Source organism: Coloeus monedula, assembly GCF_965178545.1.
Source record: "Coloeus monedula genome assembly, chromosome: 19".
NCBI classification, from domain to species: Eukaryota; Metazoa; Chordata; class Aves; order Passeriformes; family Corvidae; genus Coloeus; species Coloeus monedula.
In genome coordinates this window covers 5589077-5604659 of record NC_138799.1, presented here as the reverse complement: position 1 = coordinate 5604659, position 15583 = coordinate 5589077, and the positions used below count along the sequence as shown (strand labels likewise).

Below are 15583 nucleotides of genomic sequence, written 5' to 3'. Positions count from 1 at the left end.
GGGAAAACAGATTCCCCTGCCCTCAGAGGGCTGCACTGATCCAGCATCTCCAGTTGGGTCAGTCCTTCCCCTCACCAGCCTGGGAGTCCTCCCCAGCCCCACCGACCCTGCAAAGGCCTGGATCTATTTTTACCATTGCTCTGGTAAAGATAAAATCTTTCTCTAGAAACCTTACCTTTCCTAAAACAAAAGCCTCATTATTCTGTGGCTCCTGCAGTTGAAATTAAGTCAGAAAAGACACGCAAACAGTTCACAGACGTCAGTCCTACGTACAGCCCCACACATTGTTTGAGCCCAAGCTGCTGAGCACACGCAGGGGCAGAAAATACTTTCAATCACCCAGTCTGTTCCCAGGGGGCACACTAGGTTTCCTCCTCCATGCTCTTGCTGGTGGTGCCTGCTCCCAGGTTCCCAGGAATGGGTGCACTGGGTCAAGCAGGGCACATTTTGAACTGCTCTTTTCTCCGGGACAGCAACTGTCGGGGCACTTCTGGGGCCAAATAAACTCAGGGTGGGTGTCAGGAGAACCCCCCAACAGCTCAAGCAGCACTGATATAGGCAATAATCCCAAATCAACCACTCCAGGGTGGTAGGTCAGTTGGAACCACAGCATCCAACCACAGTCCTGTTGGGATAAACCAAAATGCTCTGGGGATGGCAGAGGCTCCCTGGCTAACCTGAGGTATCTCCAGGCTGCAAGCACAGGAATGGCAGGGGCTTCCAACCAAGGGCTGAATTCTTCTTCTGCCCTCCAGCCACAAACCCCAGTGAACCCCAGCTATATACCAAGAAAGGGGTATATCCATAGAGGAGGGCATATGTATTGCCAGAGGGAAAGGGAGCACAAATCCAAAAAAGGAAAAAAATCCAAACCCTAAGAAAACTCCACTGTAAACCCTCTTGTGGGTTCAAGAATCATCTACTAGAAGGTATCAGCTCATGGTCAGTTACTGTGCAAAGGGGTGTGCTCCAAGGCTGATGGAGAATCATCCAAATGTCCCTGGGCAACTCCTTGGCACACCCAGTCTCCCAGGTGTGTCACCCAAACCCAGGCACACTCTGGAGTGGCACTGCCATCTCCTAAGTGCACAGATCCATGCCTTTCCCTGGGATTCCCCTCTGCCAGGTGATGCAGGTGCCTGCTGCTGGCTGCTCCATCAGTGCCCCTTCCCCCTCAGGTCTGGGACACAGCTCCTCAAGCCAGGTTAAAGAGTGGGATGCATCTTCCTGATGGTGGATTTGGTGGGAGGGGAGGACACCACAAACACAGAGTACCTGAGTTACATGAAGGGATCACGCTTGGCTCTTTGTACACACGTCTTTGTGACAGATCCCTGCAGAAAAACACTGCTGGTAGCTCCATCTTCCATGCCTGGAAGGAGGGAAACTGAGGCACGGGAGCTGGGTGAGCAGAGAGCCTGTGTCAGAGCAGAGGATGAGGTTGGGCCCCAAGGCCATCAGCAGCATCCTGCTGACTGCTCCTGCCAGAGCCTTACGGAGCACAGATCCCATCCCCATTCAGGAATGGGGGACCAGGACAGAGATGTGCTTCAGGATGGCTGTTTAAATGGCAGTCACTGCAAATGAAGAGCTATAGGAAAGCAAAGGGCTGCCCTGGGCCTCACCATGTCTTGCCAGGGGCTTCCAGTTTTCCCCACTTTGGTATAAAATCCACCTTGGCCTCCCAGGGATCTGAGCATCTGCTGTGCTGCAGGGGTTTGGTGGAACTTGGATCCCCACAAATAGAAATCACTCCCCAGGGGATGGCAGGGTTAAGAGCTCAGCACTGGTTGAGCTCAGGAGCTCCAGTCCCAGGACTTGGGACAATGTGTGAGTGTTAAAAAAGTCTCAGTTCAGACCCTGGCCTGAGGGACATGGTGCCAGAGCCAGCAAGGGAGAGCAGCAAGAGAAGGAAGAGATGAAGAGCAGGAGACAGAAATCACTGCTCAGAAAAGAGCAGGGAAGACCATAGCCAGGGTCAGGCCTGAAGCACCACCCCACCCCTACCTGGGTTTTGCGTCCCCTCCTCTGTTTCTTAATCATCTGTAATTTGAGGGTGAGATTTGTTTTATTAGGGGAAAAAAAAAAACCAAAACAAACCACCATTTATCTGGGTGATTTGCTCTGAGGTGTGCCTGAGATGGGAGAAATCCAAGTTAATTATTATCTGTCAGTGCAGCAGATGGAAAGTGGATGGATTGAGAAGGTCACACGGCTGGCGATGAGGGATGGGATTGCAGCACAAGGTGCCTGTGAGCAGGATCAGCTCCAGTGGTGTGCTGAGAACCAGGTCAGGAGGTGTTGGCAGCAGAGGTACTTCCCAGTGGTCCTTAGCAGTGAGGAGCAACTCAGTGCTGGCAGGAGGTCAAAAGGTACCAAGAGGCAGCAGGGAAGATAGAGACACACTCGTAAGTGGAGCCAGGTCATACCCCCAGAGCCCATCAGAGGGGAAGAGGGAGGCAGCGAGGCTCAGTGGAGCCTCAGAGGGAGTGCAGCACAGCTCACCCTCACCCACATTGGATGAAGCTGCTCTTTGCAGTCACCCCAGAAGCCTCTCGCTCCCAGCCCCAAGGAGATGTCACCGCCTCGGTTATCAGTGCCAAAGGAAGGGCGTGGGCAGGCCGGGGAGATGTGAGGAGCCTGGCATTCCTCAGGTGGCCTTTGGACAAACACAGTGGCTGGGCACGGACCTCCTTCCTCCCAGGCCCTGTTTACAGAGCTGCTGGGCCTGGCCTGGCTGTTATTACAGCTAAGTGCACAGATAGCACCATTAATAAGCAGTCTGCTGATAGCAGAGGGGTAAACATGGCTCCTGACATTTACCAGCTTTCTCCCAACCTCTGAGTAAAGGCAGCTTCTCCAGGGCAATGAGTTCTGTGATGGAACCAGTGAGCTGGACTCACCTTCTCTTTTCCCGCCCCTCTCCTGCACGCTTGCTTACTTAATGACTTAGTTAAACTTGTGTCAATACATGCCAGTAAAACACCTGTTCTTCTTCAAATTAAGGACCAAATAAGGAGGATTAACCAGTTTCCCAGGGTTTTACAACTCCTCTGGTTCAATTTCAGCTCCAAAGCCAAGATAGGGCAAGTCAGATTAGGAAGGAGGCCTCATCTTTGCGACACAGATGCACAATCCCATTGACAAAACTAGTGGAACATGGCAGGCACCTACATTTTATTTCAGATCCATCTTTGAAGGAGAAATCCTCAATTTCAGCCAAACTTTAGGATACATTCTGACTCATGGCCTCCATTTCCTACTTCTGTATGGCCACTCCAATTTAGGATCATAGCACTGAAAACCAGCAGGTTTGTTAATGCCTTGCACAGAAATAGCTAGCTTTGGCCAACAAAGAGGCCACCAAATGGCTCTTGGAATATTCCAGTTCCCTGCTGATCTCTGGAACAGAGTCTGGAAAAGAATGAGGCCCCTGAAAGAGCTCAATTGCACTCAGGGGATCTCAAAACGTGAAAGCAAGGAGCAAGGACATCCAAGCAAGTTGTCCAGACAGGCTGGAGATGCTGATGCTTTGGGGGAGGGCAGAACAAATCCAGCCATGGGTATTCTTGAACACCTGCCCAGACTGGAGCACCTGGGCTCCACCACAGCAGTGCAAGGGGTTGGTCAGACATTAAACATGACTCTTTTGCTGGCAGACATCAAACAATGGCTGCACCAGCACACACCCGGTGCTCTCACCCAGGAGAAATGGGCCCCTTTCGCTCTTGTTTTCCATCCCTTTCGTCACATCCCCACACACGATAACCTCTGCTCCCCCACCCACTCCTACCCCTAATCAGTTTCTTGGGAATTATTTCATGGCTCTGAACTCCCAGCTCACATGTTTGCCAGCTGTAAGGACCTTGGGGCTTGGGGGTTCATCCTGGGACACGCAAGTAAGTCCTCTCATTCCAAGGAGAGGTCGGTCCATCCTCTCCTGATGGAGCCCCTAAACTCACCAACTCAGAAATGCTGAATCCCTGCTGCCAGCCACAAAACCTGGGCCATTATCTCACCACAGAGTCTCAAGGCAGAATCAGTTTGCCCTGCAAAAGGAGAGGGGTCAAGAACAGCACAGCTTGGACCTAAAGCATCCCTGATCCCTGTGGGGTTGGCACATGTGGGTCTCACTCTGAGGTCAGCATTAGTAGGTTGTAGTTATCACCCCCAAAACCAGCACCTTTCTGCCAAAAAGGCATCAAACTGGTGTCATTCCTGCACCAGTGCAGGGGTGGACTGCAAGCTTTACCTTTTGGGTCGGATTTGTGCCCTGGATAAAAGCACAAAGAAGTGATACATGTGAGAAAAAAAATCTTAGGATCTACCTAAAAACAAGGGAGTGGGGAACTCAAGTGGATTTGGCCAAGGCAGTGTGGGTAAGCACTCCCAGCACAAGCCTGTGCCAGGAGATTAGCTCTACACCTGCCTGAGCCATGGCACAAATTAGTCACCACCACTTGTGGTTTTACCAGTTGGCACATCCTGCGCTGAGCCCATTGGCGTGGGGCAACCCAGCAGGTGCATAAAGGAGCAGCTCCCCATTGGCTGCCCACGGCAGATCTGAGAGCTTCCCACTGAGTAATTAATGTAATGGCAATAATAGACACAAAGTAAACAAGGCGGAAAGAAAATAAATCAATGGGCTGGGAGCAGAGGCTGCATTTAGTGAGGAGCGGCTCTGACGGCTCCTGTCTGCACCTTGGGCTGTCAGGATCTCCCGTGCATCCTGGTGGCATTCCAACCACTGGTTTAAGATTGGCCATATCCGAGGCTGTGCCAGCTCCTCAGGCAGCAGGAGGCTGCAGACAGGTAAGGGCTGTGGTCCCCACAGCACAGCTACGGGGTCAAAGGCTTGGGTGCCTCTGTGTGCAGCCCTGGCTGGGCACTTGGGTATCTCCTGGTACAGCCTGAATGGGCTTCCTGCTGATTTTATGGTCTCTAAGCCCACTTTGGAGCAGAGGAATTATGACCCTAGAAGAGGGGAGGGAGTTTGCTTCTCTGCTATTAAGTTAGGAGCATTTTGGAGACAAATGGGGAAGATTCTAGGATCAATCTCCAGTAAGAGAAATGCCAAGAAACTCAGGGCTTGGGGGCTCATCCTGGGACACACAAATTAATCTTCTTCTTCCATGGAGAGGTCCATCCTCTCCTAATGGACCCTCTAAACTCACCAGCTCAGAGAGAAATGCTGAATCCCTGCTGCCAGCCGCAAAACCCAGAGGATCAGCTCACCTCCGAGTCCCAGGGGCAAGGGCAGACTGAGCACCTCTGTGCACATGCAAAAGAAAAGGGAAACACTAAATTTCAATCCCTCCTCACACAATTTCTCCCCAAGACTACCTATCACAGAATGTTTAAGGTTCCCCCCCACCCCAAGCACATCTCAGGAGGCTTTTTTTTCACTCCAGCCACCCTTCACTACAGCCAGAGCCACTCACTGGAATGAAAGCATCTTTCCATGTACCAAATCTATAGAGAGGCTGATCTTGCCTGATTGTTTTATGTGAGCAGTATTTCACTCTCAAGAGCAATATAGTCCTACCAAAATTTTACCAAAAGCTGGATGGAAGCACTCCCAGGCTCTGAATATCTACCTGGGCCAATCCCTCTCCAGCTCCTCTGTGTCAGTGTCCTCACAGCCTTGTGCTACAGGAAGAAAAAGAAAGAAAAACAGGTATTAATTGTGTCCCAGTCTCAGCCCACCTGGGTGGTAGGCAGCTTATTCCAAACTTTACAGATCCTTTGTTTATTCTCTCCAGCTCTCCCACAATTTGTGTGACCATTCAAGGAACCTGCAACTTTCAGAGCCCAAAAACAAAAGGAAGAGGTTGGACCCATCAACTGAAAATCAAACAGCTCTGAATTTCAGAGCAGGTCTGAGCTTGCTCTTCATTTCCACCTAATCCTTACGGCAACAAAGGGAAAGGAGAAAACCTGAACCCAGGGCTGGAGAAGCTGTGAAAGGTGAGGGTGGGAACTGTTTGAGCACCTCTGGTCCCAGCAGCTCCAAGTACTGATGGGGCAGGGCAGAGACATCAAACACCCACTTTAATGCTGGTGTCTCTGGACAGGTTTTGGCAGAAGGGCCTTTCCCCAGTGCCCTGCAATGACTCAGTCCACTGGGAAATTTTTAATGCCTAACGTGGGCTAAAAACCAATCTCCTTTTCCCCTTCATCCAGCTTCTGGAGAAGGAAGGGGAAGCTGCAAAGCAAGGAAGGGAGGTCACCACACAAGTGGCCTTCACAGCAGAGCACACACCTCCCATCTCAGCACATCCCCCTTTTAAACCTCCCCTCTTTTCAGTGCAGCAAGTGACTCCCAGGCAGATGAGCCATGTCTGACAAGAAAGTCTCCACGCCCTGCCATCACTGCAAGAGCAGGTCAGCATCAGCCCCAACAGACACCTCCAAGATCCACTATGAGAAGTTCTGGCTGTACCGTCACTGCTCTTCGGTGCAGCAGAGGGACCGGCAAGCTCAGAAGGCTGGGCAGCTCTTCTCGGGGCTGCTGGCCATGAACGTGGTGTTTCTGGGCAGTGCCTTCATCAGCAGCATGATCTTCAACCAGGTGGCCATCACTCTGGCAGATGTCTGGATCCTGCTTTCCATCCTCAAGGTCTTGTGCCTGTTCTGGATTATTTACTACCTGCTGGGCACCAGCCGGCGGCCACACGCAGTGCTCTACCGGGACTCCCACGCCGGAGCCATCTGGATTAGGGGTAAGTTCTGCTTTTATTTCTTCTCTCATGCCTTCTTCCAAAGGCTTGGAAGGCAAAGAAATTCTTCCCCTGTTACTAGAAGAGCTGGAAGCCATAGGATATGCAGCTAGGGCACGAGAATCTCCCAGTTCCTGTCAGGCTGATGGGCACAGTGGGTACCACAGAGGGGAACCAGAGCAGCCAGGAGAGCCTGAAACCCGGCTTCCCGTCAGCCTCCAGTCCAACTTCACTCTCTGGTCCCTTCACAAAGAGCAATCCAGGCATAACCCACTTCCAGGCCAGCAACTGAGCACCGTGGGAAAGACATAGGAAATGTTTTAGGCAGGAGCACCTTGAAAAGTGAGAGGAGAATCACTGTGTTTACTCTCCAAGAGCACCAGTGGTCCTATGTCACCGTCATCCTTGTTTAACATCACTGCAGCCTCGTTGCCAGGGAAGGATTCTTACCCAGTGAGTCACGTCCCAGTGACACCCAGGCTTTCCGGGGAGATTTTCCCTTCAGTATTTGCCCCACTTTGAGAAATTACCCTTCTCCCAGCAGCCCTGCCTCTGGTCTATTATGGAGTTTTTAATTAGGCACTGTCATGTTAACTAAGCATGGAGAATCAATTGAAGGAAGCTGCAAGGTACCTGAGAGCTGTAGAGACATGTCCAAGGCAAAAGGGAGAAACAATCAAAGGGTCCCAGCTCCTGCAGATGGGGCTGCTACAAGCCTTAGCTGACCTGTGTTCATCACAGGTTTCTTCCACAAGGCAGAAAGCATCACCCACCGTTAACTTACTCCTGTCATTCCACATTGCACAGAAAAGCCCAAAAACCCCATTCCCACCTTGTATCCAAGCACAAGAAAATATCCTGCGTTTTCTTAACACCTTTAACCAGTCAAAGCACACAATCAGGTTCAGGAATAAAGCTCTTCTTTGTCCTCTTCTCCTAAAATTATGAGAATTCCAGGAGAAAGACTGCCAGATCCACACAAATCCAAGAAGCACAACACCTCCTGTCCCCAGCCAAGCTCGGATGCTCCACAGACGTGTCTGTGTTTATTTACTGGTGCTTTGCTGTTTGTCCAGGGTCAGTGCTGCTGTTTGGCACGTGCAGCATCCTCCTGAATGTGTTTCACATTGGCTACAGCACAATCCTCGTCCAGTGCAAATCCAGGGTGGAAATTGTGTTCCCCAGCATTGGAATCCTTTTTATTTGCACCCAGGTACTGCATGTTACCCTTCTGGAAGCTTTTTTATTCTCTCTGTCCCATTCCTGGGAGCCCCAGGGTTGGGGGGAAGCTGGGAGATGTGGGAAAGTGAGTGAACATGGGGCATTCTCCTGAGCATTGAAGGCATTAAAGCAACACAGGCCACTTCAAATGCTGCTTGCACTCCCTGTGTGCCACGTTGAGAGACAGGGGAGAAAGATTTAAAAAATACCCTAGAAATCAGGCTTACTTTCTGTGGCATCACTCTAAGGACTGCATTCAAGTCCAGCACAGGTAAAAAAAAAAAGAGGAGAAAAGGTGCCTTCTACTGGTCTAAAGAAACTTTTCCTTTCTGCCTGTGATGTCCGCTAAGATTCCTGCTAGGACTGTGTTCATATGACATACCATAGGATCCAGAGGAATTTGATTTGAAGCAAAGTAAGGAGAGAAGAGAAGAAATGTTCAGATTTTGCCAGAGATGTCTTTGCACCAGTCTGAGCCTCAGCCCCTCTTTGTATTTGCCAATCCATCCGCCCAACAAAATCCTTCGTACACAAAGATATCTCACACCATTTTTACCTTGCAATTCAACACCAGCCCTCTTCTTTACAGACCCAAAGCCATATTTGAAAAGTAAACTAATTCCCACCTCAGCAGCAAATGCCCACATGGACAGGACAGAGGAACACAGAGGTCCAGGATGTGCATTCAGTGCAGTCACACATAAAAGCTGCCCTTACCCAAGGATGCCAGCACCTGCCTCAGCAGGTGCACACATGTCCTTGCACCCTTGCACAGAGGCAGGCCTGCTCCTGCTTTGGACCTGTACCTTCTTGTCTACCTGTCCCTTTCCACCATGTGTGCAGCCAGCTGCCAACTTCACCCTGCTCACGCTGTTATTGTTCTCCACTTGCAGGCTTACTTTCTGTGGCATCACTCTAAGGACTGCATTCAAGTCCAGCACAACTTCACCAGGTAAAAAAAAGAGGAGATTGCTCTACTGGTGCCTTCTACTGGTCTAAAGACACTTTTCCTTTCTGCCTGTGATGTCAGTTATGATTCCTGCTAGAACTGTGGTTATCTGCTCCTACACAGACCCTGTATTCTGGGTCACACAAGAACCAAGCTATGCCTTGTTCAGACCCATCCTCCCTCCACTGACCTGGGCTCACCAGCTCCCTTCAGTTTTCCTTTGTGCCTTGGACTGCTGTAAAGCTTGTTCCTTCCTCCCAAACATCTTCCTGCTGCCTGTGTCAGGGACCAGCTCACAGACTGGAGGATGAGAGAGGGTGGTCTCCCCATTCCTATCTCTGGGAGATGTCTCAGCTTAGGTCAGTCTCACCAGGCACTGCCTGTCCTGCTCCTTTGCAAATGGCAAGTGGGAATGTGCTCAGCTGTGTTTGTACAAAGCCACGCCCCACGGGCCTCAGGCAGAGCAGGCACAAACACCATGTGTGTGCTCAAATCTGTGCGTGGGCCAGCAAGAGGGGAAGGATACACTAGCCATGAACCATCACCACACATTGTACAAGTCCTGTGTCTCCTCCCAGGTGTGGGCTGATGCTGACCATAGCCACCAACCTGCTCCTCTGGCTCCTGGCCGTGACCAATGATACCCTGCACGTGGAGATTGAGTCTCAGCTGCGCGAGGTGGAGCGGCGATTTTCAGGCAAGGCTCCATCTTCACATCCCCATTGGTGTTAGGCTGACACAGGTGACTTCTAGGGAAACAGCATTTCACAGCATCACAGGATATGCTGAGTTGGAAGGGACCCACAAGGATCATTAAGTCCAGTTCTTGGTCCTGTACAAGACCATCCCCAAGAATTCTACCGTGTGCCCCAGAGTATTGTCCAAACCCTTTCTGAACTCTGTAGGGCTTGGGGCTGGTGCACTTCTCTGAGGAGCCTCTGGGTCTCAGTGATTCAGATATCTGCAGTTCCCCCAAATGCTGCAACTTTCTTATTATTGGAGGCTGTCTCGAGGAAATGGGCTGCAAGGGGAGAACATCTTCACCTGGAGGGAGGGGATCTGCTATGAAACCCTGAAACTGAGGGCTAGGAAAGGAAAAGCCCACCATAAATTAGCATTTTTGCTCATTTTTACCTATTAACTGCAAGCACAAGATTGCCAGACTAGAAGAGGCTCATGTAATTGCTGTGCTCTTCTTTCTGAGGATACAGAGGAAGAAAAGGGGAATCTAATATTCCAGGGGTAGAGATAGAGAAGGCTTTGCTATGAAGGAAGAGGTGTCTCTCATCCATGCTGACCATGGATGGGAAAAGACATTTGCTAAATTGTGTTATTCTGAATCCTCACATCCTTTAGGACTGAGCAGTAGCCATTTAACTTGCTGCTGATCCCTGTTTCCGAGGCACAGACATACATGACACACATGTTGTGCCTGCACACAAGAAACTCCCAAAGACAGCCGTGAAATCCAGGCCATCTCCCTCTTAATTGTCACCTTCCTCTTCTCCTGCTCCAGGCAACGAGACTACCTTGTGCACATGCCCAAACACAACCATCTGCAAAGTCTTCCAGAAGGGCTACATCCTGCTCTACCCCTTCAACACCGAGTACTGCCTAGTCTGCTGCTCCGTGCTCTACGTCATGTGGAAGAACGTGGGGAGACGCATCAGCCACCACCATGTCCCACACACCAAGCCCAAATTCAAGCTCCAGGGGGTGGTCTTTGGGCCACTGCTGGGCACCGCTGCTGTAATCATCGGGGCCTGTGTCTTCATGATATATCAGATCCAGGCCACCAGCTTGGCCCCCAGCCGACAGGTTTTTGTGATCTATTATTCCTACTACATTGTGCTCCTGCCCCTGATGAGTGTGTGTGCTGTGATCGGGACAATCATCCACGCCTTGGAAAAAAAGGAGCTGGACACGCTGAAGAACCCAACCCGCAGCCTGGACGTGGTCCTGCTGATGGGGGCAGCCCTCGGCCAAATCGGCATGTCCTACTTCTCCATTGTGGCCCTGGTGGCCACTGATCCCAGGGACCTGCTGAACAGTCTCATCCTGTCCTACTCTATCCTCCTCATCTTTCAGAACATCAGCCAAAATGTTTTTGTCATTGACGGGCTCCATCGGCGGCGCGTTGTAGCAGCGACTGAGGCCAAACACGCCAGACACGCCGGGCAGCACACGGTGGCTGCAGAGCTGCCTGGGGAAGAGGAGACCACGCTGAGCAGCAAACAGGAGCACAGCCAGACACCTCCTGGCAAAGAGGAAGACACTAAAGAGCAGAATCGTGAAGCCTACAGCCAGAGACGAGTGAGCGTGCTGGAGCTGGGACAGGAGATCCGGAAAGCTTCCCTGTCCTATATCCATACCTACTCTCACCTGAGCTGGAAAAGAAGAGTATTGAGGGAGATCTCGTTCTTCTTGGTTTTGTGCAACATCATAGTAAGTATTGTGCTCTCTGCTCCATCACAGGTCAGCTGTGCCACAGTGACCTGTGACACAGATGTGATCTCCTTGTCTTTCTCTTGCATTCCAGACAAAAAACCTTTGCCCACCAAGTTTCAACCTACTGGTGAGGCAAGTCAAGACCGGTTTTGCTGTTAATACCCCACTCTCATAATTAGGAAGTCCCTCTTTCACCCTCAGAGTCAAATATTACTGGGTTTCATGGGTGCAGACAGCTGATAAATCCTTACTTGCCAAGATTTTAGCCTCTGAAAAAAACCCCATTAGGCTCATTAAGGGTGTTTCATGAGAAAGGTGGAGAAATGTGAGGCACCAGCATTAAGCCTCTGTAAATATGAGTCTCCAGGCTTGAAACTCACCCAATAAAGTACACTGTGGTCTGGGATCTTGAGTCAACCCTGCAGCCTTAATCCAGTGAAAACACATTGCCCAAGGAAACAGTGAAAGCCTGTACAAAGATGAAGCAGGCTGGGGCAGAATGGGGCTGTCATTAGGTTTCCAAGGTTTCAACATGATTTGAATTATAGCAAGGAGTCAACAGCATAACTAAGGGATTTTCCTTCTCCTTCCTGGCAAGGAGACTACTGTGATACTCCTGAAATATTCCTACAACCACTTGAGCCAGTGCTGAGATTAGGGTGCAGGTAGAGGACAGTTTGTCATCCTCTCACTTGTGTTTCTTTCCCTCACATCTCTCCAGCTGTGGGTCATGCCCACATTTGGGGCTCACCCTGTCTTCGAGAATGGAATGGAAAGGTCATTTTACGGCTACTCCACCTGGTTTGTGATCGTGAACTTCGGGCTCCCCTTGGGTGTGTTCTACCGCATGCACTCGGTCGGGGGGCTCCTGGAGGTCTATGTCACAGCCTGAGCCAAGCTGGACCCCCACCCCAGGGGCTGGGGAGAACCAGTGATGCTGAACAAAGATGCAGTAAGCAGCAGATATGCACGTGGAAGCTTCTAAGATATTTCCCCTCCGGCTTCTGCTTGGACTTCTCCTTGTACATTACCGTGAGTTTCGGAAGAGGTTGTTTCATATTATCCTTTTCCACCACAGAGAATAGACTTAAAGCCCATAAACAAACTCTCACTGCTCTCAGGAACCACGCATGCAGTCACAAGTCTGCCAGTGGATGCTGTTTGGCAGCAAGTGGGACTTTACCCACACCTGTTGAGATCTTCCAGATAAAAGAATGCAAGAGCAGCCTTTAGCAAAAGCAACAAAGACTGGCCTGCACCAGTTCAGAAAATCAAAAGCAATAAAAAAATAAAAGCTATAACATGACCTTGCCTTACTGAGAATAAACACTACTTCTCCCTACAGGCACTCCCAGAGCCTCAAGTGGGAATCACTAGGGAAGCACTGTGGGTGATCTTTACTCACCACAGATGATGTTATCACTGGTGTGGACTAGCCAAGGTCCCATCCTTGCACACAGGGCTAGTTCAAGAGCAAGCCACTGCCACATCCACTGTGAATCCCTCCTCACCCCAACACTTTGGCCCTTGCTGCTGCCTTGCACATCCACAAACCTTTCTCGAGGTCACCATGCACAAGGGAAGGCAGCTGCAGAGCATCAAAGACCTGCTAGGATGTGCTCCATAGGCATGCCTGCTTTGAAGGCACGTGGGAGAGCAAGGGGCTTGTGACTGTGGTCCCAAATCCAGAGCCTGATGAATGGAAATAAAGAGATTGAATTTTCACCTGTGTCTTGTGAAATCTCTGGGTCTGCTCTGCACTCAACGGGCTCAAAGTCAACTCACTTAAACCGCTCTTGCATTCAGAGGTTGGATGGGGCTCTCAGCAGCCTGGCCTAGGGGAAGGAATTCCTGCCCATGGCAGATGAGCTTTATGGTTCCTTCCAATCCAAACCATTTTGGGATTCTGTGAGATTTAAGAGCAGGCCTGCTCTATAATCAATCAAAATCTGTCATGACCCTTACCCAAGCCTGGTACAAAAGGCATTCTCATTATTGCTTCTGTTCCTCTGTAAATCAACCCCAGGATCAGTGTGGGTTTAGGATTAGAGCCTATTTCTGGGGGTTTTTTTGTGATTCCGTAGAAAAGCAAACTCTCCCGAGACAGTAACAGTGAGGATTCAGCATTCAGGCAGTGATAGCACCTTTCTGTGAAACTCTAAGTGAGACTGATTTCATGAGCATGAACTTTGCCCAATCAGTGTTTGTATTTGGGCCCATGTCAACAGAAATATGTAATGAGAAATAACAGCTGGATAAATTAGGCTCCAATAAAGTTAATTATTATTCTCATGTCAGTGTTTGTACCACAGGATCCACAGGACATACATGCTAAGGTCTGACCTCAAACCTTCTTCCCAGTGATTGACAGCCTGGGGACAAGGAAGGATGACACTTCATGGGCAAACCATGACCTGGATTTTATCCAGTTTAGTGGATAAAACACTGGTTTAAGTTACTGAGCTTTCACAGAGCAGGTGACTTTGGAATGAACGCTGAATACATGACTGAAGACATGATCAGCATGGACAGGAATGAAGCCCACCAGCTCCAACTCTCACCTACAGCCACACAGATCAGATAAACAGTCAAGGCCCTCCATGCCCTTTCCTAACAGCCCCCAGGGCCAGGGTGCCTGTTTTACAGGTCTCAACTGCACAAAGGTTTTAGCACATGGTTCACTAACTCAGGAGATCCTGTTTGATCTTTGATGATGCTATAAACATAGAAACAGCCAACACCACACAATTCAGGCTCATTTTCCAGAGTCAAATCTTAATTTCTGATTATAAATAAAACTACCACTGCAGAGGAAGCCAGCCTGTGGTCCCCCAGTGGCACAAATCACCTCAATGTAAGACAAACAAGATTATAAACTTCTCTCTGGGGGAGAAAAAAATAAGGACCCAAGTGCATGTTTCAGTTAATCTTTATCTTTCTCTCCATAAGTAAGCAAAGAGTTTACAGTGCAAGTTGATTTCCACAGAACAAGGATCAGACTCCAAACACCAAGAAACAAACAAAAAGGCTTCCAGAGGAACTCACAAAGAAACAAAGCAGAAAAGAGAGGACGGAAGAGATTGTGAGAACCAGCAGATCCATGGGAGGGAAGAGGCAAAGCACGTGGGACACGGGAGGCCCCGTTCCAGCTGTGAGGTGCGAGTGCCATACAATCAGAGTCTGGCCCCACCAAATCACATTCTTATAAATGAGAGATTCTCCAGGTGAAACAGAGCCCTCACCCTGTTTACACCAACAGAGGTGGGGTCAGGATGGGAGTAGTGCTGGGTGGCAAAGTGGGTTAGAGATGGGAGGCAGGTGGGGGAATAACCTCTCTCTATTTCACACATTTCTTATCCTTCAGAAAACCATTCCAGTTTTATTTCACTTTCTACTGGCCTGGGACTCTATCCTCTTTCAGTGCCCAGAGAAGGAAACCACCTGACCACAGGCCAGTGGGAGCCAGCAGCACACTGGAGCAGCTCTCTGGGAGAGGATGGTCATGCTGTTATCACTGCAGCTGCAAAGCTTAGGCCAGGGTTACAAGTCACAGACTTGTGTCACACTGTCCCTGTACTTTAATGTGACAGACCTGTGGTCTAACCTGTGGCAAACAGCTTATGGCCAGCAATCCTCCCAAGAGCCTGAATAAAAGAGCACCAAGGACTATGCTTTGCTGGAGAGGGAAAGGTCTCAGTTCATGACAGGACCCCTCACATTTCATTGTCTAAAGACCACGTGGGTCTAAGACAACAGCCCCTCCCAGCAGAACATAAAATTTGACTCAAACCCCAGGGTGTCTCCACTTACCAATGTGTAACCCCACGATGCTGAACCAAGCCAGCGACAGCGGATCTCCCACCAGTTCCCATTCTGGCTTCCCAGATTTTACACGTGCTTGGGACCCAATACATTCAAGACTCAGTAACTTGGTCAATAGCAAAATGCCCTGAAGAATTAAACTTTGCCTCAGCAGTCTCCACTCCCTACTGACATGGAGATGCTTTTCCTCCTACAACTTCCAAATTCCTCCTACAACTTCCCTGAGTGCCTCCCTCAAACCCTTGCCTTAACGGTAGTGTGCAAAAGACCCTTTTGCTCCCTGCATTGCATCAGCCTGCCAGGCAAAGATGGAAGGATGTGGTTCCTTTCAAACTGAGGTGACTGTGTCCTTTCAGCCAGTGGGAGAAGACTTAAAAGAGTTTAACAGTCAGGTCTCTTCTCCTTGCTCTCACTGAGCCAATCC

At 49.9% G+C, this 15583-nt stretch overlaps 1 protein-coding gene across 1 annotated transcript; it reads left to right on the top strand.

Annotated features, from left to right (window-relative positions):
- Positions 1–6337: 6337 nt before the first annotated feature.
- OTOP3 (otopetrin 3) lies at positions 6338–12229 on the top strand (the record flags this gene model as incomplete). The annotated part of the gene is made up of 6 exons (XM_082294077.1): positions 6338–6722; positions 7796–7932; positions 8834–8892; positions 9468–9616; positions 10406–11334; positions 12059–12229. 6 exons carry the CDS (start codon positions 6338–6340, stop codon positions 12227–12229), a joined length of 1830 nt encoding a protein of 609 aa, XP_082150203.1.
- Between the last annotated feature and the right edge of the window lie 3354 nt (positions 12230–15583).